The sequence below is a fragment of the Kryptolebias marmoratus genome, linkage group LG11 (genome assembly GCF_001649575.2).
Source record: "Kryptolebias marmoratus isolate JLee-2015 linkage group LG11, ASM164957v2, whole genome shotgun sequence".
NCBI lineage: Eukaryota > Metazoa > Chordata > Actinopteri > Cyprinodontiformes > Rivulidae > Kryptolebias > Kryptolebias marmoratus.
In genome coordinates, this window is record NC_051440.1 from 13,026,921 (window position 1) to 13,051,673 (window position 24,753).

Genomic DNA, 24,753 nt, shown 5'->3' on the forward strand with positions numbered 1-24,753 from the left:
GGGGGGGGGGGCTAGGTGGGGTTATAGGTGTAGGAATTCAAGTCAAGATAAATGGCACAAGGGTCCTAAACACAAGGGTCCTAAATATCTTCTTATTAGGGTAGTTTTCATACATTTTGTCTCAGATTTGTCGTCTTTTTTTAAATAACGTATTTATATAGTTTTCGGTATTGAATTTATCCAGTCACAATTTGAGTATTTATGAGATTTCAGACTGCCTGCTCCTGCTGTATATTTGCCACCACACGTCACACTAATCCCAGCGCATCATGAAAGGATTTCTGAGCACAATGCTGTTAAATTTAAAATTCATTTCTGCCTTTTTTTCGTCTTTCATTTACCAAAAGGTGTGAGGAGCACATATAAGACTTAGCACTTTAAACACTGACTCCTGACTTAAAATACACACAACCATCCATGACTGTCAGAGGCTCCTCTGAGCTCTGACAGGAATTTACTGTGTTTACATTCTTTGCTTTGGGAGGAAAAGAGATGTTCTTGCTTTATTGGCTTTATTTTAGCCACACTTGCTTGGACTGAAATGTCAACTTGTCCATGAGAGGCACGCAGTAGGTGCTCATTTTTATCTTAACTAACCCCTTTAGTTAGATAATTTGCCTTATCACGAGCTCAGGATTGCAGTAGAGCTACCTTCTATTGGCGACACAAAGTGATATCACTAAGTCTTTACGTATTGGACGGTGAACAGTCGATTTAAGAAGGACGTGTTCATCATCTCCCCTGAAAGAAACACGCTCGTTCTTTAAGACACGGCACTATGATGGATTTTCAGCTCTGGAAAAAAGGGTGTTTTAGTGAAATATGTATACGTTAATGTACATTCCTGACATAGTCCTGGTGGCTGTTAAAACACGATGAGGTGAGACTGGTGTTTCTCTTCAGGTCTTTGGCCTCTCGCGCTGGCTCTCTCTGACTCCATTAGGGTGACAGTGAGCAGACGGGGTGAGGAGGTGAGATTCTGCAGAATCGGGGTGGAGAGGTGGAGAATTCCTCTCAAAACTTGACCTTCTTTTTTTTAAATTTTTTATTCCTGACTCACTCGGATGACAAATAATCACAAAGAAAGAATCACAGCGGCATCATAATTCAGTTTGTGGCATCTTTCAGTCCTTTTTCATAAACACTGATTCAGACCCCTTTCTTTGCGGTTTTCAGAGGCTACCCTCGCAGCCGTAGTCCTTATCAGTTCCATTCTCAGTTGTGTTTATGGCAAAAAAGACACAAAAGAAGTGCTGGTTGATTTAAACTCTGTTATACAATTGGTCTAAAATCGTGGTCAGAATCTTGACTTGAAAAAAAAGATAAAGTTGAAACATTATACAGCATCAATTTACTTGCAAAATCTATAAGCTTCGCCATCACAAATGACTGCTGCTTTAAAGGTAATCCACACTTCTAGTTAGGATATTATGAGCTGATGATGGTGACCAGCAGCAAGTGTGTTCTTTGTGCACATTGTCCATGATTTAAATGACCATCAGCTGAAGAGCTATATGAAAATTCCTCCCGCCGCTCTCCTCCCACGGTTGTGAGTAATGGATGTGATTTCTGTGGTCCATCATGGAAAACCTGCGCGAAGAGGACAAGGTTCCTCTGATTTATGGGCTCGGCAGAAAGTTGCTGCTGGAGGAGTGCATTGTTTTTGAGCAGCCAGGCTTTTTACCCGAGCTCTGCTGTGCCTCATCTCTCGCCGCAGTCTGAGTAATCCTCAGGTGGCGGGCCGATCGCTCTGGATAAACTTGACTTTTACAGGTTGATCCTGGGCGGGAGGCAAATTTTGGGTAAAATGTTTCGCTCTTCGTGTGTATCTAAAGGGGATAATTATCTTTTTAATTGGGGTACTGAGGAAAGGTTATGAACAATGAATATCTTATCTGTTGTAGATAGCACTCTGATCGACCTCGGTTTGAAGTTTAACTCCAATCGGATTGACGAGTCAAGACCAAAGTGGATTGCTGTTGTCTTAAAACACCTCCAATCTCAAAATATTCAGTTGTTAATGCAAACTCCTTTTTTTTACCTTTACACTTCTGCCAGATTTAAATATACACAAATATTTCAGTTGGAAGCCACTGAAAGTGTAAATAAGCAACGTAATGTAACATAGGAAGCAATGTAAAGCTTTAAAAAAATAGTATTTTGCATAAATGAAATATTTGAAAAATTAGAAATATTTAAATCCACTTTGGTCGTGGCTGCGTTCAGACCTGCTATTAGCTCATCGATGCGTTCAGATATAACTCTGTTTTGTCCAAAATGAAGCTGTTACAGGTAAGATATTGATTGTTCATAACCTTTCTGCAGAACCTCACCTCAAAGGATCTAAACTATCCCTTTAAATGTGTATTTTATGAGCAGTTACCAGCAACAATTGATGTCAAAACTCACAAAAATCCTTAAATCTGAGCTGAATCAGCATTGAAGTTGTTTTTAATCATCATTTCCAACATGTCGCTCGACTGTTTGCATCTTACGTTTTTCCTCCTCTTCTCTCCTGAGTCTATTAGAGCCTTTTAAAAACCACAATAAAACCCTCTTCTTTGAATGTGTAGCGCTAAGTCTCACATTTGCCACATTTCTCTCTGCCTCCTGGTCCGACACTTTTGTTTCTCCCGTAATCTCCCTGAGCCAGGTCCGCCGGTGGGACCAGTGCTTGTGTGCGACGAGGACTGTGTGTGGCAGCCTGGTACAGCCCTTTCCCATGACTGGGGAAATAATCCCCGTTAAACCGACCTCTCACACATAAACACAAGCTCTTTAGCACATGGGAACGCACAAAATGACATACATACACACTCGCATTTGTCACACGGACCTGCAGCTCTCGGCTCTGCAGAACAAAGTCGTGCAGCTCCGGATTGTGGAAAACATGTGAGAAACAGACAGGAATTGCTCCTCTTCATCTTTTGTTTCAGGTGTTGTCATCTCAAGAACTTCATCATGCTTTGGCTACGTCCAGGTACTCTGTCTGCTCTGCTTGTGTAGATTAGAACTTTTTTTAGTTAACGCTTAATAGTGTTTGTTTTCTTTTTTTGTTTAAATTGCTTATCAAGGTGAGACGCAGCGTGGTTTATATTGTATAACTCTGTCTTGGAACCAAAGGGAAAAGACTGAAATCCTAGGTTTTGTCCAGTCCAGTTTAAATGTTCTTCTTGTTTTTGTTTGTGTCATTAATTGTCGCTGTGGGAACAATCGGCACTTGTGTTGGGTTTGATGTGACAAAAAGGAAGAAGTTGATTAAAACTCTTATTATTTGAAGATTTAATCCAACAGAGCCTGAATAAACTAGACACAAAATACAAGTTTTTACATATTAGTCAAAAGACTTTTTTTTTTTTTACCCCATATAAATTATGACTCAGCGAGTTTTGTGTTAATGTAAATCATTTTCAGAAGCGTTCAGCCAAGCCAAGTTCATTTTAGACTGATGCTGTTCACTTTCAGTTCACTTACACGAAAGGTGTTAACTAGTAACACATGCATTCAGATCTCATTTATAGCGTTTTTAATTCTTGAAGGAATGCATATCCCCCTTCGCCTTACATGACAGAGCCACAAAGCCATTTTGAATTGGATTGGCTCCAAATGTTAAGCAGTTTTAGTGGTATTTCCAGTGATTATTACATTAAAGTTTCATTACAATCCATCCAGTGGTCCATAAGATTTTGTTTCTAACAGATAGGCAAAGTTGGAATTTTAAACAAAGGAACTGCACAATCTGTAAGTGCTCAAAATCCATGTTAGAGATCATCCTCAGCTCCTACTACGCCAAATTTTAGGTCCATATCTGGATTGAGTTGTAGCCTTTTTTTGTATTTTTTAAGGTTAATTGGCTGTGACAGCCATCATTCAGTTATAGATGTACATCCAATGATTATTTTCTGCATGTTTCATTAAAAATATTCAATTGTTCATGAGATATTTTGCTAACAGACAGACAAACACGGACATATTCAGGCGAAAACATGATCGCCCGCCATCATTATTCTGCAACAAGTGATAATTAGATAAACCAGAAAAAAAAATCTGCAAAAATAGTTTTGTTGGACTAAAACTAGCTTACGGATTCTGAAAGAAGATGATGTCAAATACCCTTAAATGGTTTTTGAAATCTGAGCACATGATGTCCTCAGAAGCCTCAGTTTGGATATCAAATAAGGAGGAAAAACTACTGAGGAGGGGGTTTGCTTTCAGGACAAAAAGAAATCCACTGATAGTGGATACAGTGCACTGAAAGGCAGCTCAGTATGTTTACAGTAGAGGCACTGAGGACAGATCCATACATCCCATCATATGTGAGGATCGTGTCCAGCAGAAAACACAAAGAGCCGGAGCCACACGAGTTCTGCACACACAGAACGCTGTTAACCAAGGTAAAGCTGTGCGTTTTCCTGAATGATATCAGTCAAATCATGTTTAATAAGAGCTCACACAGCGCGTCCTCTGTGCGACAACCGAGCCATTGAAACGGTGGCGTAACGCACGCACGCTCGTGCGCGCACGGACGCACACGCTCCACTCGCAACCCCTTAATCTCTCCAAAGGCAACTGTGTATCGAAGTGGAACTGACAATCATTTCACTGTTCCTCTCGGAGCACAGCTGGACAGAGAAAAACATGGAGGAACAGGGAAATCTACACATTCAGTTCACAGTTAGGATGATTCAGTGATTTGGAGTTTACAGCTGCCTGATTTATGGTTCTCCTTATCGTCACCTGAGCGAAAATAACAGAAATACAACTTCTTTTGTGTGTTTTTATTGCTCTTGCTAGTCAGATAGTGGCTGAAAAGGTAAACAGTGTGGCCGAATTGTGAATTTGCCGAGCCGTGTGGGTTTTCAGGCTGGAGTTCAGTCTTTAAGTAAGCGGGATTGGACTCACAGCTGAACCAAATCCAGTTTGGGTTTTATACATTTTTGATTTGCGTGCACGGCAGGCACGTGCACAGTTAGGTTCAGCTCACCACTCCCTCTCACGGTGAGCTAGAAATTGTGTGATCTGATATCTGATTTTGACTTTTAATGCTGACTTTATTTCTCCACACAGTAATTAAAAGTCCCTAATTGGGCTCTCCATAAACTAGACTATTAACTCTACATGCAATGTGATAGAACAAAATAAAGTTTATCAGAGGTTACATGGAGTAATATGATAAATGTTTGGGTTTTTTTCAGTTTTAAGGGTTGCCAGATAGAGGCCACTGTTAATCTTGGGTTGGCACACCTAAAACAAAACCCATAACTGAATTTCAGGAGTTTTATTATTCAAAACTTTAACTCAATATCTGTAAAATTGTCTGAGTTATCAACATTTTTGTGCTAGCTAAGGCTGATTAGCTGTGGCAGCCATCTTGACTCAATGAGGAGGATTTGCAATTAATTCCAAGCAGAGAGGAGGAGATTTAAAAATTCAGTTTGTAATTTAATAGAAAAAAATAAAAAATGGACCAAAAGCAAATAACTTCAAGGAGACATTGCCTTTTATAAATGTTGTGAAAGTGCTTCAGCTGCCAAAAAATAATAGTTCTAGTTCACTTATGTGACAATAATCATCTGCTGTTTATATAAATTCACTATAAGTCCAACAGAAAATAAAGATTAAAACTATTTAACAGTGTTAAAAGAGCAAAGCAAAGCTACAAAAAGGATTTTATGTATTTTGCGAAATGGACGAAAAACACCAAAAAAATAGGGTCTGTTTGTTGCCTTAAGTAGAACAGTGAAGATACTATGTGCCATTATTGTGTTATAGGATTTTGATACAAGTTCTCACAAAAACGAGTCATTGAAGATTTAAATAATTTCTTTCAGGGTGTTGTTTCTGATGGTATTCGCTTCCTCGTCAATACTCAAGCTGTGCCAGCATGTTCACTCAGCCTCAATTTAATTTGTTTGAAAATGTTCAGTTCGGTAGCACGAACAGTTCTAATAAATATGAGGAAAGATAAAACAGCACCGTGTCTTCAGTAAACTTTAAAATTAGCTTATTCTTGTAGTTCTGCAGTCCCATGGATGATTCTGAGTGAAACATTGTGTGGTGCGCAGTATTATCTGGTACTAATGAAAGCAGCTTCCATGCCGATTTTAAATAAACACCGTTCGCTGTCTGTTAACACTCTGAGTATGTGTTGGGGATGACTCTCAGCTACTACTACTAATACCACATACAACCTTAGCTCAGTATTTGTAAAACTGACTGAGTTGTGGCCATGTTTGTGTTGCCTTGGTCTGCTGTGTGTGGCGCCCATCTTGACTCTGAATCAGTTTAGATGTATAACCAGTGATGACTTTCTGAGAGTTTTATTCAAATCCAATCAGTGGTTCATGAGATATTTTACTAACAGACAAATAAACATGCATTTCCACATACTTACGGGCACATGCAGTTACATGATCCCCCGCCTTTCATGGCAGTGTGCGACAGCTAGTTATTACAGGGGAAGACTGTGCTTTTTAACATGAGACACTTAAATCCGGGCATCCTTCTTGGACACGGAGTCTGTTGTCTTGACTGAGTCATAGTTTCCCCCTCTGTTTCTCGTAACTCCCGTCCTCAAACAACAAACTTTCATTTTACCTTTCTCTCCCCATGTCCCCCCCATCCATCTTACCTCCTCTTTCCCCAGCTCGCTTTATTTTCTCTTATCAGGCCTGCCAGCCTAAATTTACTGCCTCTTTGGGTGGGGTGCACATCTGGATCTCATTTAAGAGAAACCATCCTTTTTTTCCCCTTTTTTTACTCCTGCCCTGCCATGCTTCATGAGACGTTAACCAGCTGTTTACATTCAGCGGAGGAAGACTGTGTTAAAAGTGGCAGCATAAGAATTTATCATGTTAAACAGTAAATCTTATTTAATTAGTTCGGGACAAGAGGTTTGGATTTGTGGGTTTGATGGCTGCAAGTTACAAGACGTTCGTGTTTATCTTGCTGTCCTCTGTGAACTGTGCGCTTGGACGGGGCAAACGAAACGTTCTCTGTAAGATCGTGTGATAAATTAGTTACCTTTAAAAGCAAACAGTAGAAAACTAACGGAGGACGTTAAGAGAAACTGTGACATTAATAACACTGAGTGACGCTTCGGATGGCAGTTAGCAGGGGAGTTTTTTTGGGTTTTGTTTTTTAAAGGGGGAAAAGGTGAAATATTTTCTAATGCTAACACAAAAATTCCTCACATTCCCATCGTCTTAATCTATCAGGGGAAGACTGAGTAAGTGTGCATGGTGTGTGTGTGTGTGTTAGGAGGGACTGGGGCTTAAAAAAGCGGAGATGCCCGCCCACCCACCATACAACAAGTTCTTGTACTTTTCTACTTCTCCCTCTGTTCTTCTGTTCTCTCTTTTAATGTTTCCAGCCGCAGTACTTTGGATCCTGACGCAACTTTGAAGAAAATATCTCCCAATATTTGAATTAAATTTACTCTGTACTCTCGTTTTTTAAAACAAAAACAAACAAAAAATCTACACAGAAGTAAGCAGGTGTAAGTAAGATTAAGTGAAGTCATATGTTTGGGATTTGTGAGGCTTTGCTTTTCAAAGAGCAGAAAATGACCCACGGGTTTAGGTATAAAAAGTTGGACTTGTATAAAAAAGTAACTAAAATATATATTTTAGAATAAGTTAATTAAAATAATTTAATTATTTCAGTAAATAAAAACCTAGCATTCCTTGAAGGAATGGATATTGCTTTTAAATAAAATCATCTTACTGTGAGAAATGATGGAGATGTAGCCGGTTTGGTCTAACCTTGAAAAAAAAACATTATTCTCAACTTAAAGTGACATCGCAATACCTCGCACTCAGAGTGGATGTTGGGAATGACTCTCAGCTACTACCATGTCAAATTTTAGCTCAAAATCTGCAAAATTGACCGAGTTATAGCCATTTTTGTGTTCTCTAAGGTCGTACGGCTGTGACAGCCATCTTGAATTGAGGTAACTCCAAAAGTTAATCAGTTGTAGATGTCCATCATAGGACTATTTTCTTAGACTTTCATTAAAATCCATCCAGGGGACGAAGATGATGTAGCACAGTCAGCTGGTGCTCAGAATATCTGTTGGGGATTGGTCTCAGCTACTACCACATCAAATGTTAGGTCAGTATCTGTACAGCTGATTGAGTTGGAGTCATTTTTGTGCTTTTTAAGGTCAGTTGACAGTGGCAGTCATATTGAATCATGTTGACTCCAAAAGTAAAGGAACATCCAATGATTATTTTCTACAAGATTCATTAAAATGTGTCTGGTGGTTCAGGAGATATTTTGTTATCCGTTCCTCTGGTTTTTACAGGGAAAATGCAGCGGAAGTAAATCTAGTTAAATGTGTGCTGAATCATCAGAATAACCTCATCCTTCCGCTAATAATCGCTCCTGAAAGCTTGAATTTTAAATTCTCTGTCAGCCAATTGCAGCTCTTCTTTTAGCAAAAATTTTTTATCGCGTGTTCAGGATGACGCCACTGTTAATGTAATTACCTTACTACGCTGCGGTCAACAAGCCGTGTTTTTTACGGAAAGATTTTATTCCGAGCTCAAGAGGGTTGTTGCAACACCGGCTTGTGTGGAAATCAGAGGCTCCTGTGGCACTGTGCTCGCAGAGCTGCTGAAAGATTCCTGTTGCTAATCCCCAGATGCTCTCCACCCCTCCACCCCTCCACCCTCCTCCATGTTCCCAACCCTCCCTTCATCGCAGGTCATGATATTACCAGTTCTCTGGAGCCAGCCAACATCGACACCAGTATTCTGGAAGAGTACATCAGCAAGGAGGACGATAGCGCTGACATGTCAGTAGGGACTCCAGGCCAGCCCAGCAACGTCAAAACAACCAAACCACATCATGTCGTTACAAAGGAATTTGTTTTTTCTGATAAGGCTAATCCCTTCTTTCTTTCTTCTTATTTTTTTCCCCCCTCTTTCCAGCTGTTTCTCAGAGGTCCACAGCACACCAGGACCAAATTACTCATCTCCTCAGGCAGGAGTGTCTTCCTCTGGAGGACTGGCTTGTGGTGTGAGCCCCCCTATTCCACTACGTCAAGGAGCCCCTCCACCTGGGCCCTCTAGCTGTCAGAACTCCTACCCCCCAGGTCCATCTGTGGGCCTTCGACACGGTTACCCCTGCCTGGGACAGCAGCAGCAAGCTCACATCAAACCAGAGCACAGGGGCCATTACGCTCCAGGGTGAGCACAGTAGCACTAGATTAATGATTAATTGTAGAAATAAATTTTTAAAAGAAAGAAAGAAGTTGTTTATTAAGACTGGTCAAGATGTTCAGTTGTAGCATAGGATTGTGTTGACTCTGTATGACAGAAAACAGACGCGCAGCCATTTTCAGGTTCAGTTTATTCTTGATTAGGCTTCATTTGTGCAGATAAAGCGAACACTGGTTGATACTGTAGGGGGGAGGGGGACTGAAACGCACGGAGACGTAGAATCATATTACATTTTCCAAAGAAAATCCGACGCCCACAATCCCAAGAACATCTGAAATTTTTGCGATCCCAAGGGAGAGTTATTCATGAAGTTTAGAAACAGACAAATATAAATACTGAAGGGTTTAAAGCATGGTATTTTATAGAACATTGTGGTTTCAAGACTATTAGTTTTGTGTTTATGAGTGTAACGTTTACTGCTCTCTGTTTTTCCTTTTTCATTACTTCTAGGACGCTCCCTGAATCCCCACCAGACTCCTGCTCCGAGCCATATTCTCCCCAACAGGTGAATGGTAAGTAACTCATCACTTTAGTTTCCCTTAAAAAAGACAAAAAGAAAAAACAATGAAATGTGCTTAATAAAATTGTGCTTTGTCTTTTTTAAAAGAACACTGAGTTAGCTACGATGTCTATGACTCACAGCTTAAATCAGTCCTGTATCACTTATTCATCTTCTGGCAGTTTGACAGGAGCGTAAAGACAATTGAAAGGTTAACAAAATATTATATGATAACATATTTGTTGATTCACCATTTACTATTGTTTTTTTTTAATATGGTTTTTGCAATGTAACTACTTCTGCAAACTTTAAATTATTTTAGTCGTTCAAATATCAAAACTCATCGATATCAAAGCTCCATCAGGAGATGGGTTCTATGAACGTTTATACTTTTCAGTATATTTAACTTTATTTACAAATATTTTCCCCACAGAAATACATTGAGATGTCTTTAATTCCTTCAAAAGTATTGTTCTATTTACAATATCCTTTAACATACGTGCTATTTTGGTTTTCTTGTGTCTTTTTAGCATTTAGCTACTGCTTTTCTATTTAAATTTTTAGGTCATCATTCTGCTGCTTTCAGCTACCATTTTGGTCCTTTTAGCTAGCCACAGTTTTCCTAATTTTATCATATGTTTTGCTCATTTAAGCTACTGGTCTGCTACTTTTATCTAGCCTTTTGCTACATTTAGCTTTTAGCCAACCTTTTGCCACTTTTAGCTTTTATCTAGTTTTTTTGCCAATTTGGCTAGTGTCTTATTATTTTTGGCTTTTAGCTAGCCTTTTTCTACTTCTAGCTTTAAGAACTTAAACTTTTTCAGCCAGTGTTTCTGCTGCATGAATGTATTGTAATGCAATGTGATGCAAATTAAACTTTGGATAACATTATTTGAGGAAACTGGTGCTCATTGGGTTTGTTTCAAAAAACAAAGAGAGAACAGTGAAGTGATTCTTGACAGTCACATACTTGTGTTGCCCAATAAGAGGATCTGAAATGATGTAATGTTATCCGATGGGCTTTCATCCACTGTGACAGAATGAAAAATATCATTATTCATGGTTGCGAAAAAGTGAAAATAAAGCAGCATGAATCACAACAATAACACTGAGCAGGAAAAGCAGAAAAAGAAAAGAAAGGGACTGCTGGAGAACGCTTTTCTCCACTCTTCTTTCAGACCCTCACATGATCAGGACCATGACACCAGAGAACATGTGTCACATGGCTCCAACTCCACCCCTCCCGCCTCATGGCCACTATCACAGCATGCATCGGGACATGTACCTGAAGCCTGAGCCCATGATATCGCAGTATCCGATTGGACCAGTCACGAGTGGCAGCGCAGACGTGCAGCAGACGCAGATGCTCCATCAGCTGCTGCAGCATCCTCAGGGACAAGAGTGAGTCATGAAGACGCACCAGAGTGAGGTGGTCCGGTGGTTTGGCGACCATTTCATTTGATGTTGCTGATATCAGGTGTCATTTTCCTCTACAAGTTTGGTCCCACTAGTTCAACATCTAGGTACACTAGTTGACACTCTTACTAGTAACACTTTTTTTAACCAACTAGTGGCACTTTTGTCCAAACACTTGAGTACTACTCAACCAAAACTAGCAGCTCCAAAGTCTCAACTTGTTGTGTTTTTAAATTCAGTTTATTTATATTGTGTCGATTCACAACAAAGGACATCTCAGGGCTCTGTGAAAGTCCAAATTTATCAAATAACATTCAGTCTTGTTCAGTTCAAAACAGACCCGAATCAAGTTGCATTCAGTCAGTTATATTCAGATTCAGGTTTTATATAATACCAATTAGTAAAAGGTTGCCTATTTAAGGAAACAAGCACATTGCATCAAATCTTCACTTTGAATGCAATCCTCCGTCCTGAACATGTGCAAAGTGATGGACGACAGTGGAGAGGAATGAGTCCTTTTTAACAGGAAGAAGCCTCCCGTAGAACCAAGCTGATGGGCGACTCGGCCCTCAGCTGGAGGTTGAGAAAGGCTCAAAATATTCACTTGTTGATTAATGAAACTAATTTTGACCCTCACTAGTTAACTAGTAAACATTTTGGATGCACTAGCTAACTGGGATTGCCAAAAAGGTTTTAACTAGTAAGCACTTTTAGTTTTGCTAGCTGACTATTTAGCACACAGAGTACTATGCTGCATGGTGGTATGGCTGGCTAGGACCGTCTCCTTGCAGTTAGAAGGTCACAGGTTCAACTCCCAGCTCTGGCCTTTTATGCATGGAGTAGTGTAGTTTCATTCCACAGTCCAAAGGCATGCATGTTAGATTAATTAGCTACACTAAATTGTCCCTGTGAGTGCAAATAGTTGTCTGTCTTCATTCGTCTCTGTGTGGCATGTCCAAGGTGTCCACCCGCCTCTCGTTGAATGACCACTGGAGATAGGCACCAGCTGTCCACGACCTAAACAAAAACAAGCTGCTAAAGCTAATAGATGGATATTAGTACTAGTGGCCAGGATTTCTATTGACTATGGTGAACATGTTTGAGTTTTTGATGCCAACTAGTGAACTAGTATGACACACTCATCTACTAGTTTGGTTCAGTTGTCACCTAATGTGTTAAAAAACAACAAGATGAGACTTTTTGGCTACCAATACAGTCCTTTGGCTGACTATTTGGACAAAAGTGCCACAAGCTGACAAAAAGCAGTAGAGGAAAAAGGCACTTGATATTAAGGATTTTGAATAAATGCTTTAATGGCTTGCCATAAGTTTGGACTAAAAATCAGTGGTGATGATGGTTGTCAGTTTTATTGCCTTTGACTGGGTTTCCTTTTTTTTCTTTTACAGCAGCATCCCTGTTCATCAGGCGAAGAAGAGGAAGCACTCCGACTCTCCCAACAGCACCTTGAATTCCCAAATCCTCACAGGTATCATCAAACAAGAACCAGGTAGGCAGGCATCTTTCTTCCCCTCCTCACCCTCTCTACCTCCCGCTCACCTGCTCTTACTAACTCTTAACACAGATAAAGACCTGCAGAACAGAGCAGTTTTTTTTTTCCACATTTGGTTTTCTCATTTTAACAGTATCTTTTTTTAAAAAAACAAACAAAAACTGTTTGTCACAGGTATAATGCAGGATGCAGACAACACCTACCTGGACCCGAACTATCAGTGCATAAAGTGGCAACCTCACCAGCAGAACAAGTGGACGCTGCTATATGACGTCAACTGCAAAGAGCTGTGGGTGGATTGTCCTTTTTTTTGTTTGTTTTATTGATTTGTTTGTTTTATTTTTTTTGCATATCTGCACGTTTTTGAAAGCAAACAAACCGTAAACAACCCACAGAGTCAAAAATAAACTGAGTTTTAATCGAACAAATGCATAACTCAACAAAGTCTACAGCAGGGATGGAAAAAGGAATAGCCGAGATGTGGAGTTCTAAAAAATTCCTCAGCAGTGAGATGTATGGGGGAGTGAACAAGGGCAGGGTTTCGACTTAGAGAGAAAACGTGAGGAGAGGGTAAAGGAGGAAAAAAAATTAGTGAGCACCTTTTTGTGCTTTTGCAGTGCCAAAATAGATAGGGAGGAAGGTTAAAATGAACTCACGACCTTTCAGATATGTTATCAAAACCACCTGGTTGACCATTGCAACGCTTAACACACCAAACCACACTTCAGTGAAAAGGAAAGTTCTCATTTATCTAATTGTTTGAAAATAACTTTGTTTTAGGGGCTCACATGTTCCTCTGTAAAACTTTAAAGAGGTTTTAACGAAAACGTGGACAACAGTGTTATTGGCCAACATTTAACAGAAGAAACAAATGTTTTACCATCTTCATGTGTCTTTCTTTACTACATTGTGTGAACTGAGGACAACTCCTAATAACAAATCTGAGGATATGTATATTCCTTTTAAGATCATGTCATTATGTCTTCTTCCGTCTCTAGTCCAATGCCAACCTACCGTGTTGACGCTGACAAAGGCTTCAACTTCTCCTTGGCTGACGATGCGTTTGTTTGCCAGAAGAAGAACCACTTCCAGGTCACGGTCTACATCGGGATGCTCGGAGATCCCAAGTACATCAAGACGAATGAAGGCCTGCAGCCCATCGACTGCTTCTACCTCAAGCTTCACGGAGTAAAGGTAAAGGAGGGAACCTACGTTTCATGTACGAGGCTTGATTTGGAAATGTTGTGGAAGTGGATGATGGCTGAAGACAGGAAGCTTGTGGAAACATAAGCCCTTTGTTCCCTGGGTTAACAAGTTTTAATACTTTACAAAAACTAGAAACAACTGAAATACACCAGGACAGACAAAGATCACTCAAAATTAAGGACGATATTTACTGTCAGAAGATAATTACAGATTGCGAGCAGGTATGCAGATCGGTTAATGAGAACCAGGTGTGTGTAGGTAAGCAGAAGACAAAACTGACCAAAGAAATACAGCAAAACATCAAAATACAAAAATGACAAAAGTAGGAAAAGAAAATGAACAAAAGCCACATAGTGGTAAGGGTAAACCGCACTTACCTGTTATTATTAATGAACGTAATGATATCAGTCAATCCAAAATGTTGTGGGTAAATTCATGTGCAGACAATCACCAGGGTCTGGGTTTGCACATGAACATGTGGCTAAAAGACCAATATTCTGAACAACGGTTAGCAGGTAATACCGTGTCATGTATTTCCCCTGTTTTTATTTGAATTTCAATAAATAAATGTAGAGGTTTTAGGGTGTTCTTGAATGAGAGGATAGAGACTGTAAGAGCCTAAACTAAGTTTTGTGATGGTTACATGTATAATTTAAGTTATTTTCTTTTGTATGGAACTTGGTTTGAGATTAGCATTTTTATGTTTGTCCTGTGGGTGGCGCTGCGATGAAAAATATAGATCGTATACATGTTGGAGTGAAGCCCAACAGTCTTTTGACCTCCGTTTACTTAGCTTATTCAGTTTACTAGTCATTTTGCTTGTCTGCATTTTTTGTACCTGTTTCATTTTGTTTAAGTAAACACTTAAACACAAGTCACGGTGGAGAATTACCTTTTTTTTACGGAAAAGAGCTAAGTTGGGAATTACGGGAGCGTCGGGCACAGGCTTCGCACCACAAGGACGTACAGAGACTGTTCTGACATTCAACATCTTTGGGATCATTATTCACTTTTTGGGTTTTTTGCTACACCAACTGGTTATGTAACAACCCTTTTATGTGATATAGTGAGGTACAGTCCTATTTGTTTCTGTCCTTCCTTTTCCAACAAGCAAAAAAATGACATAAAAATGGTTTTGCATCTTTAACGATTTGAACTTAAACTCTGTTCTCCTATCTGCTTTATTAGTGAGTTAATATCTGTTAAATATCACACACTTTACTTTAGGTAAAGACGCTTCTATGCAGTTCTGCACAACATAATCACCCTGTAGTTTTATAATAATTAAATTAAAGCTCAACGATTTATCATTACTCAAACACATTTCTGCAACTGTTAAACAAAAACGACATTTAAAATTGGACGGTTTGTGGTTGGAAATGTGTATAGAAATAATAACAAGGTCAAAATATTCAAACGTCTCATCTGTGCTCTTAGTGTGGAGACAGATGTAGTAGTGTTGTGGCTAGCTGTGGTGATTGTTAGCGTTCAAGTGTATTTAGTACATGTATGTGTTGTTTTTGCTCTTCGTTGGCAGGTGGAAGCCATGAATCAGTCCATCAGTGTGGAGCAGTCACAGTCTGACCGCAGCAAGAGGCCCTTCAAGCCAGTTCTGTTAGTTAAATGACCAAGAAACCAAATAAATTCGAAACGGAGCTGTATTTCATTATGTAATTATGGGTTTCGCCTCCCCCAGTGTCACGTTGCCGCCAGAGCAGGTCACGAAAGTCACAGTGGGACGGCTCCACTTCAGCGAGACCACAGCAAACAACATGAGGAAGAAGGGCAAACCCAACCCAGACCAGAGGTGACGGATGCGCCATAAAAGAAATAAACATAAAACAAAATCAACATTTTGGTCACATGCAGTTTGCACATCTAATCCCAATCGGTTGACCTCCGCAGGTATTTCATGCTGGTGGTGGCGCTGCACGCACAGTCCCACAGTCAGAGCTTCACTGTGGCTGCTCATGTGTCGGAGAGGATCATCGTCAGGGTAACGTCTGGCCATGTCTGTCCCCTTCCTACAACAATCATATCCTGTGTGAATGTGACACTTTTCTTTTCATCGGCCGTACAAGCTGTTCTAATCTCATCCTATCCATTATTTTTACATTTACTTGCCTAAACTTTAAGACAAAAAGCTTCCTGCTAGGCAGTGATGGTATTATAAATATATATGTATATGTATACAGCATAACTGCAATTTTGATTGCTACATAATCACTTACATGTTTTAAGAGTATTTTCTTTCAGCAGACCTCATCTTAGTTGGCGGTTTCTTAGTAAAAACTGACAAAATTTGCTTTCTTGCGGACAGTTGAGAAGATTGGCTCATGTTTGTTTAATACAATTGGAAGAAACAAAAATAAAAGTTAAGTCTTTTGAACTAGTTATTCTCTGGAAAAATACGTTTTTCTATGCTCTGCTTGCTGAGCAATTTAAAAACCAAAGTGTATTCGTGATGCAGTAGCTCTTTTATCAGAAGATGGAACCAGTCTTTTCCTAACTTCCTGGCAAGAAAGCAAACATGTAGACATTTCAATGCCTTCAAACTGTTATTTTGAACATGTATTTTGGTATTATGTTTTAATATGTGAATCAGACTCTATGTGCACCTTCCTCTTTGGTTCTGTGTGTTAGGCATCCAACCCAGGCCAGTTTGAAAGCGACAACGAGGTGCTGTGGCAGCGTGGGCAGCTGCCAGACTCCGTGTACCATCACGGCCGAGTCGGCATCAACACCGACCGCCCTGACGAGGCCCTCGTTGTCCACGGCAACCTTAAGGTCATGGGCTCCCTGGTCCATCCGTCTGACATCAGGGCAAAAGAAAATGTCCAGGAGGTGAGGATTTGTGTGTGATTATGTGTGTGAGTCAGAGACCTTTAGTGCCTATATAACTGGATTGTGGTACAGCTCTATAACTGTGCACCTAATTGTTTTTTGTCATGACCCTCTAAAAGGTTTAATTGCCATGTACAATACCAAGACAGCTATTTTCATTAGCATTACACAAATTTTTGAGTTATTTTTGGTCTTTATCCCAATGTTTCAGAGACATTGGCATCACGTTCAAAGTCAAAAATCCTGATTCCACATTTTAAGACGCTGCCTTTCTTTGTTTTCAGTTGTAAATCCAGTTTAAATGTTTTTCAGATTTCGTTTTAACTTACGTTTTAGACATCGGATGAATGACCTTGGTGTTACAGCGGTACGTAATGCCACATTTTTGTCACATTTTTTGCGCTGAGGTGTGTTTTGTGTCCCTCTGTCATTAGGTCAACACCACAGACAATTTAAAGCGAATCTCTCAGATGAGGCTGGTCCACTATCAATACAAGCCTGAGTTTGCTGCCACTGTGGGCATAGAGAACACTGCAGAGACTGGTAAATGCTTCACATATAACCTCTGTTTAAACTCAGATCCAAACATGGAATCTTTGAACTCTGCATATTATGTGTCAGTGCTTTATCTGCCACTCGTTATGTGGATAGGCAAACATTTACTGTATCTCTTGTGTGCGTCTACACTCGACGTGTCCTTCCGCAGGTGTGATTGCTCAGGAAGTTCAACAAATCTTGCCTGAAGCAGTGAAGGAAGGGGGTGATGTGGTGTGTGCCAACGGAGACACCATTCCCAACCTCTTAGTCATCAATAAGGTTATTGGCGCGCTCACGTGTGCACTGTTTTATGCAAGGATCACAGCTTTGAAATACTCTACTGACTGAATCCTCTGGCCTCAAAGGAGCGCATCTTCATGGAGAATGTCGGAGCTGTGAAGGAGCTCTGCAAGCTGACGGACAACCTGGAGACTCGCATAGACGAACTGGAGCGCTGGAGCCGCAAACTGGCCAAGCTGCGTCGCCTCGACAGCATGAAGAGCACCGTGAGCGGAGGCACGGTGAGGTGAGAAAACAAGCAGACACCCCATCTGATTACGAGAGCATTTTTTTAAATGAAGGCAATCGTAGTGACAAACTGCTTTTGCTTTTCTTGTCTTTTTAGCCAATCAGGAAGCTACTTCAGCAGAACGGGAAGCGGCCCGCACAAGAAAAAGACAGTCAAGTCTGGGAGCAAGGTTTGTGGTGCTGCTTTCTTTTTAAAAAGTGTAATAAGTTAGAAAATTGCAGGGTGTCCAGATGACACTGTGTGTGTTTTTTTTCCTGTTGCAGAGCTCGCCTTTGGATCAAGGCTGCATCAGTCAGAGGTTCATGCAGGGGACCATCCTGGCTCTGGTCATTGTCATGGCCTTCAGGTATGTGTTTTTGTGAGAGGGTGAAACCTGCTACATCTCGTCGTGGGGATGAATGATGACAAAGTCTTGCCTGTTTTTTTTTTTTTTTACTGTCCGCAGCGTCATTTCGATGTCAGTGCTGTACGTGCTCACTCTTCACCATAGAGGAGACATCACAGAAAAAGATGGGTATGTGCTTTCACAGGTGCAGAGAAGATAACTGTGAAAGTAATCCATTTCCAACCTTCCAATAATCCTCCACAATCTGCCCCTGCTTCCTGTAGCTGTGTTCCTTCCTGTGTGCTCTACATCTCTTGGATGCCCATCTTCACTGCCACTGTCACTGTCTGTCCTCCTGTCTGCAAATGGTACTCCGTCAGCTCCAGTCTTCCTCTGTTTCTGTGAATGTTTTCCTGTTTTAAATTTCTCATTTGAGTCTTTTCTTTCTGTTCTGTCTGAAATTGGATCATGAGCTACATATGTAAGCACACTGAAATGAAATAAAATGCATCAACGTGCGATCTTCATCTCCTGTTTGGTCATTTGTTCGGCGCAGGTCGAGAGCTGCACTGGGATCATCTCGCAAGAATCCGTACACTCCGCTCTCTACCCCGTCTCCACCAGGTGAGTGGAGGTCCGGAGTTACCTGTAGGATCAAAAGTTTCTTTTGGATAGTTTTAAAAATCCCAGCAATTACAAAATTAATATAATATATAATTTTGACATAGTGAGATGTTGTTCTCCGGTAGCTTGCTGTTCAACCACAGCTGTAAACAACCAATCAGCATCTATCCTGACACTGAACAACAACCAAACAACTCCAGGTAAAAATGAAAAAAAAAAATCTAAATAAATCTGCATGTTTGGCTTCTTTTTCGGCGTAATCAGGCGCTTCAGACGAACTGTTTGTCTTCTGCAGGTTTAAGTAGCCTGGTTCCCACACCAGGCACCATCAACAAGAAGGCCAAGTCCAGGCCCATGGACAAAGATGGCCACAACAGAAACCGCCTCAGTCACACCTCCGCACCCATGTACTTTGCCAAGTCCAAGAGGCCGGTCTCTGCAGACCCAGAAGGAGCCGGAACCACCAACCGTCTGCCGCAGGGACAGCAGCCTGTGCCACGCAGACAACGCAGCCTACATGCAAAAGGTTACACATATATATGCACATATCTATATGTACATGCAATATATGCAGCATGAAACAGTGAAAAAAACGGTTTGTTTCATGATAGCAAATAAAGTTTGTCTATTTAGTGTACAAAAGTAAAGAAATACCAATGGTTGGGTGCTCGTAATGCAGCTGATTTGTTGTCTTTTGCAGGAACAGCTGCTCCCTTACTCTCAAGTGTTCGAATTGTGGAGACAAACCAAGAAATTACTGCACATAGTTGTGCAACAACAGAGACCTGCAGGTACATGACTAGATCTACTATCATTCTGAGTTGTTAGTAAAAAAGAAAGCAAGAAAAAGAAGACTGAAATTAATAGTTTCATCTAACCAAATATAGCTTCTTGGTGCCTTTCTGCCAAGTGTCAGCCCTACTGGGAGGGAGGAGCGGGGTGCTGGTGCCCTCATTTCATTTAATCTTTCATTCATTTCATCAAACATTAAATGTCAATGTGTACAAAGCTTCACACTGCTATCTCTTTTATGCAAAACAGTGTCATTTTTTGGTATGTTGCTGTATGTTGATGCACATTTTCTTTGTGCCAATTCCAGCTACACTGTTTCACTTCAAAGACAAAGAAATGTCTCCACCTCTCAAATTACTTTACTCATGATGTAAGTATAAACATGTCTGTACTTAGAGCAGATCGCATCGCTTTATGCTATGTGCAAGTATCTTTATTTTTAATGACGACATGGCTGCCATAATTAAACTAAAATTATTTCAGTGCATTTAATCTGAAATTAAGCAAAGCTTGTTTCATTTATTGATGCAAAATGTGATTTGTCCTTCTCTTACATTAACATTTGATCAGTAACGCCCACTTCTTTTACCACAACATGTTGTAGTTTTAAAATGGACAACAGAATATTTAAGTTACTGCTTATTTCTTTTTTTTTTTAAACTACAGCTAATGAAATAAAAGTGTGCTTATTTACTCGATATTTTCACAAAGCTTAATTTTTTGTTGTTGCTTGTGTGTGTTTGAAATGATGTTCAGTTACCCCTTACCAGAAATGAATTTCCAGTTTCCTGAACAGAACCATACAAATTGTACTTGCAACGGAGCTCATTTTAAAACGGCTCATTTTAGTTCATTTGATTGAATTGCTGTCTTATTCGGGAGGAGTCAAGCAGGCTGCAAAACTGTATGTTTAACACTAGTAATTGTACGTTTCATCCTCTATAACGAAGAAAACAATCAATGAACACATTTGAATTGGTCTTAAGGAACTACAAATTAAACATATTCAAAAATATTGAAAATATTGCCCAAACAATTTGGACTGTTGTCTTCCAGATCTACAAACAGTGTGTGGGTTCAACAGTGCGGAGCGACCAGAGGACGTTTGTGTTTCAGCCACAAAGAGACCGAGCTCCACACTGGACAGAGTTCATCAGCAAAGGTACAAATAAAGTAAATGATCAGCATGTTACCTTTTTTGTAGTTATTATTTGATTATGACTATTTTATTGCTCTTGCTTCTTTCCAAGGGGACTCATCATCTTTGGTCAGTGTCCGCATCGACCTTCCAGGACATCACCTACCGCTTCCGAGTCTCTCAGTCTGTGAGTAAATTTAGTTTTCAGAATCTGAGCCTCTTTTTGACCCTGCGGATGACATCCATCTTCTTTGATTCAGTGAGGGTGATTTTAGGATCGTGTTTAGTCAAAGTGTTTGATTTTAACGCTTTCTGTTCGTGTTTTTGTCGACAGAGTGAGGTGACTTGTGCCACAGAAGGAAAACCGTCGCCGTACTCTGACTACCATTTTGTTATTCAAAGCAGCTGTGTGTGAGGAGGAGGATGGTGCTTCCCGGCATCTTCATACTTCTTTGTATATTTCCCAGATGCGTTCCCAGTTGTATAGTGTTGTGATGGGTTGAGGTTTTTGTCTCATTATTGTTCATTATTTTAATTTTTTTTCCTTAAAGAGCAAATGTACACACCGTGCCCACCTAATTGCAGCAGGACATCTCTTTTTCCTGTCGTCACTGGATTATAACACTGAAATATTTCAGATTACTGCAGTTGACTCTGTTAACTGCAACTGTAAAAGCGATGTTCATATATCTATAGTTGCCTTTCTTGATCACTATGTCTTCCAACTGTAATATAAGCCATTATTACTTTCTAGGCTAAGATGCTGTCAATGTTGACTGCAAACACTTTCATTTTAATCTGTAATACTATGAATCTGGGTGCCCATGGAACCAGTGTCTACATCCGTACTTGTCATAGTTTTATACACTGAGAAGAGATTACTGGCTCCTGCCATGTGCCTTTCATATTAAATACACCTCAGTAGTCCACACTGGCAAACACTGCAGTGGAGTTTTGGTTGAAGATGCTGCAGGCAGTTCCACTGTCTGCTGTATCGTCATGCAACTACAAGGTAGAGTTGAGACACTGAATAAAACATTATTAAAAACTGCTCCTCACGGGAAGGCTTACTGGAAGCATGAACACCCCTGACTCCAACCCAATTAGTGGAATCACTGGAAAACATATGTTAAGGGGATAGTTCAAATCTTTTAAAATGGGGTTCTGTGGAAAGGTTATGAACAATTAATATCTTACCCGTTAACATTAAATAGCGCTTTGAACTGCCTCAGTTTTGGATAAATAGTTTGATTTTTCTCAATAAATGTATAGAGGTTCATGCAAATGTTTTTTTATATTATCTTACACCACTGTTATTTTGAATTACACTGTTAATCCAGCAGCAATATTAAGGTATTCTTTCAGGAAATGCTCCAGCTAGCTGCTGCTATGCTGTCTGCGCTTGCAGATAAAATGTCATGTAAATGTCCGTGTATCACAAAATGTAAACGGAAACGTTTTCAAAAGTGCTCCCATGAGCTTGAATGAAACTTTTGGAATTGGAGTTGTTTGAGGTTGACAGCGATCCACTTTTGTTGTGGCCTTAGAACAGGTAGGACATTAACCTCTCCACAGAACCCCATTTAAAAAGGTCTGAACTATCACTTTAAGACTGGATGAGTGAACAGGAAACAAATGAGTTGATGGCTGACCTCTCTTAGTGGAAAGTCTTACACTGACAATATTTCAAGAAGCACTGGAATAGCTTACACTGTGTTCTGTTAACTGGACAATGCTGGTATTTCATGAAGTGGCGTCATTTCAGGTGCATGCCCAATCATTGCTCTAAAACGATGCATCACAGCTTAGAGGGAGGATCTGTATTTTAGGGTCTGCATCACAAAGCTGAGAGGAACGAAAATAATTCAAAGATAAACATGAAAATTTTACACTGGATATACAGTATTCTTTCATATATTTTTCTTGACATTTGTTTTTATCTTTCCTTGTGCCTATAAGACTAAGACTATGCAATGATAACACTTTTAATATAACTGAAATATATAATGTTTTCTATTTTGTATGATCTGTTCCTGTTCCAGAGGCATTCTCTTTAACATTAGACAATATGCATGAATGGAAATTTGTAATAAATCTGTATTCCACGTGTGCCTTTGTTTAGAGAATAAATGAAAATAGAACAATGTAACTCAAATAAACATTACCAATAAAGAGGAAAAATAGCCATCAAAGATTACAGAAATAAGATGAAGTGAAGACCAGCTTTTAGTCTACTCATGTGAGTATTGTGTACTACTTTTGCTTATTTAAAATGCACCAGCTAGCATAAAAAAAATCACTGTTGCACTTTTATTCACTTGTATATACAAACCGCTTTTGCTTTATCCAGTGCATCAAACTGGTGTCAGATATCCTGGTAGAACTCCATTTACTGTTACCTTATTGTTTTGTTTTGTACCTCCTTGTTATCTGATGTCCTCTATAATTTTGCTTCTATTGTTTATTTTATTTTATTTTTTGTATCAATAATGTATTAACTTTTAGCTTTGTGAGTCAATAAATAATTGATAAACAAGAGAGAACACCTAGATGCACATTTGTAATTTTATCTCAATTTGAAAAATAAAAATAACATGAGCTTAAAACTCATTGGTTACATTAATATCACTACTTTATGAGCCAATTTAAGATTAAATTTCTAAAACTTTGGTCAGAAAATGTGCTGTAATACTATGATTGCATGCAGTAAATAAAGTGTTTATTGCTCTGCCTGAATTCGTCATTTTTAAGCTATTGTTCAGTCAGTCCGCTAGATGGCAGTAGAGGTTTTAGGAGTTCTCGAAGACGTGAGTCATCTGGGTTATTTTTACCCTTAGTTTAGTCTAGAAATAAAAATAGCTCATCACAGCGCAAGCTATGCTGCTTTGTAAGGCTGTTATTGACAAAACAAAAATAGGGATAGAGCGTACATCAAAATGAGTTTTAAAGAGATATGTACGCCATCAATAAAAGATCAGATTTCCCTGAAAGGCAAAGCTGAGGGTTGAAATCCCCCAGTATCCCAACGTCAGCCGTGCGTCAAGCGGAAACCAGGAAGTAGTAATCAGTACGTGGCCTTCTCATCTGGGACGTGTATCTGCGGACGACTTTCTTCTTTACAAAATGGTAAAAGCGTGACTCGCACTTATTTAATGTAACTCCAGTTTTGATATGTATTAGTGGGGTTATCTATAAGTGGCGAATTGCACATGGAAAGCGGGGTTTTGTGGGTGAAAGAGTGCCGGCGGACAGATGAACGTCCCTTTGTGATTTTCACTCGTCTAAAGAAGCCACTCGCGAATTATGAACCGTAACCGATTTATTTGCTACGCTAAATCAAAGCCACGGACTGGTTTATGACAATAAACGGATGCAGTTTAGGTTTCCTAAAGCTAAAGATGCCTGTTTGCTGTGACTGCAGGAACTGGAGGCCATGACCAGATACACCAGCCCGGTGAACCCTGCGGTGTTCCCCCACCTCACCGTGGTCCTGCTGGCCATCGGGATGTTCTTCACCGCCTGGTTCTTCGTGTATCCTTTAATTTCTTCCCTGGCTCGCAGTTATATGGAGGACAGTCACTGTGGGTGGCAGAGAGCTACTGCTGAATGAACCTGCGCACTTGTTTTGGGGCTATATTACTTTTGGATGTTGTCATTTATACATCCTGTGAGCAAACCCAACATTTACACAGGAGCTGATTGACTTATCAGAGCACAAGCTGAAGCTTCTCATTTCTGCTGACAACAGCTGCGATCTGCTACACGCACACTCTTTTTACACCAGAGTGCTTTGAGACCTGCAGCACAACTAAAGACAGGTTTTATGGTGTCCGCAAGAAAGAAACAAATCTAACAAACCACCAGGTTATTCAGATTTAAATAAAGTATGAAAATATTGCATTAGGTTTGCGTTATAAACATGTAAATACAACAGCTGTCTGTCTTTATTGTTTTGAATTTATTTAGTGGACAAGATGCTAACATTAATTAAATATATGCTTCTTTATTAGGCCCGAGCAGCGACAGCGGCTGCGAAGGCCTATTGTATCTCTACTGTTTATTATTATTTGTACCCAAAATAAAATGGCTATTTGGAGGCCTTAACATAT

General features: G+C 39.9%; 2 protein-coding genes across 8 annotated transcripts in view; both read left to right on the forward strand.

Moving 5' to 3' along the window:
* The window catches only part of myrf (myelin regulatory factor), a 24,731-nt gene extending 1,355 nt beyond the window's left edge, over nt 1-23,376 (forward strand). Inside the window, exons 2-27 of one of the 7 annotated variants that reach the window (XM_037978364.1) lie at nt 8,707-8,797; nt 8,934-9,191; nt 9,675-9,736; nt 10,902-11,124; nt 12,549-12,646; nt 12,824-12,938; nt 13,648-13,843; nt 15,393-15,469; nt 15,552-15,662; nt 15,761-15,866; nt 16,499-16,699; nt 17,134-17,242; nt 17,406-17,515; nt 17,602-17,762; nt 17,862-17,934; nt 18,029-18,111; nt 18,211-18,279; nt 18,375-18,458; nt 18,647-18,714; nt 18,819-18,914; nt 19,010-19,240; nt 19,415-19,505; nt 19,814-19,876; nt 20,563-20,668; nt 20,757-20,831; nt 20,979-23,376. In XM_037978364.1, coding sequence (XP_037834292.1) covers nt 8,707-8,797; nt 8,934-9,191; nt 9,675-9,736; nt 10,902-11,124; nt 12,549-12,646; nt 12,824-12,938; nt 13,648-13,843; nt 15,393-15,469; nt 15,552-15,662; nt 15,761-15,866; nt 16,499-16,699; nt 17,134-17,242; nt 17,406-17,515; nt 17,602-17,762; nt 17,862-17,934; nt 18,029-18,111; nt 18,211-18,279; nt 18,375-18,458; nt 18,647-18,714; nt 18,819-18,914; nt 19,010-19,240; nt 19,415-19,505; nt 19,814-19,876; nt 20,563-20,668; nt 20,757-20,831; nt 20,979-21,059 — 3,038 coding nt within the window. In that variant the 3' untranslated portion in view covers nt 21,060-23,376. Of the gene's footprint in view, nt 1-8,706; nt 8,798-8,933; nt 9,192-9,674; nt 9,737-10,901; nt 11,125-12,545; nt 12,647-12,823; nt 12,939-13,647; nt 13,844-15,392; nt 15,470-15,551; nt 15,663-15,760; nt 15,867-16,498; nt 16,700-17,133; nt 17,243-17,405; nt 17,516-17,601; nt 17,763-17,861; nt 17,935-18,028; nt 18,112-18,210; nt 18,280-18,374; nt 18,459-18,646; nt 18,715-18,818; nt 18,915-19,009; nt 19,241-19,414; nt 19,506-19,813; nt 19,877-20,562; nt 20,669-20,756; nt 20,832-20,978 lie in introns of all 7 variants that reach the window. The other 6 variants (XM_037978365.1, XM_017406137.3, XM_017406140.3 and 3 more) reach the window with 6 other exon arrangements.
* A 234-nt stretch (nt 23,377-23,610) lies between these two features.
* tmem258 (transmembrane protein 258) overlaps nt 23,611-24,753 on the forward strand; it is a 4,662-nt gene continuing 3,519 nt past the window's right edge. Inside the window, exons 1-2 of the mRNA XM_017405575.3 lie at nt 23,611-23,770; nt 24,066-24,175. Of these exons, the coding sequence (XP_017261064.1) occupies nt 23,768-23,770; nt 24,066-24,175 (113 nt within the window). The 5' untranslated portion in view covers nt 23,611-23,767. The remainder of the gene's footprint in view (nt 23,771-24,065; nt 24,176-24,753) is intronic.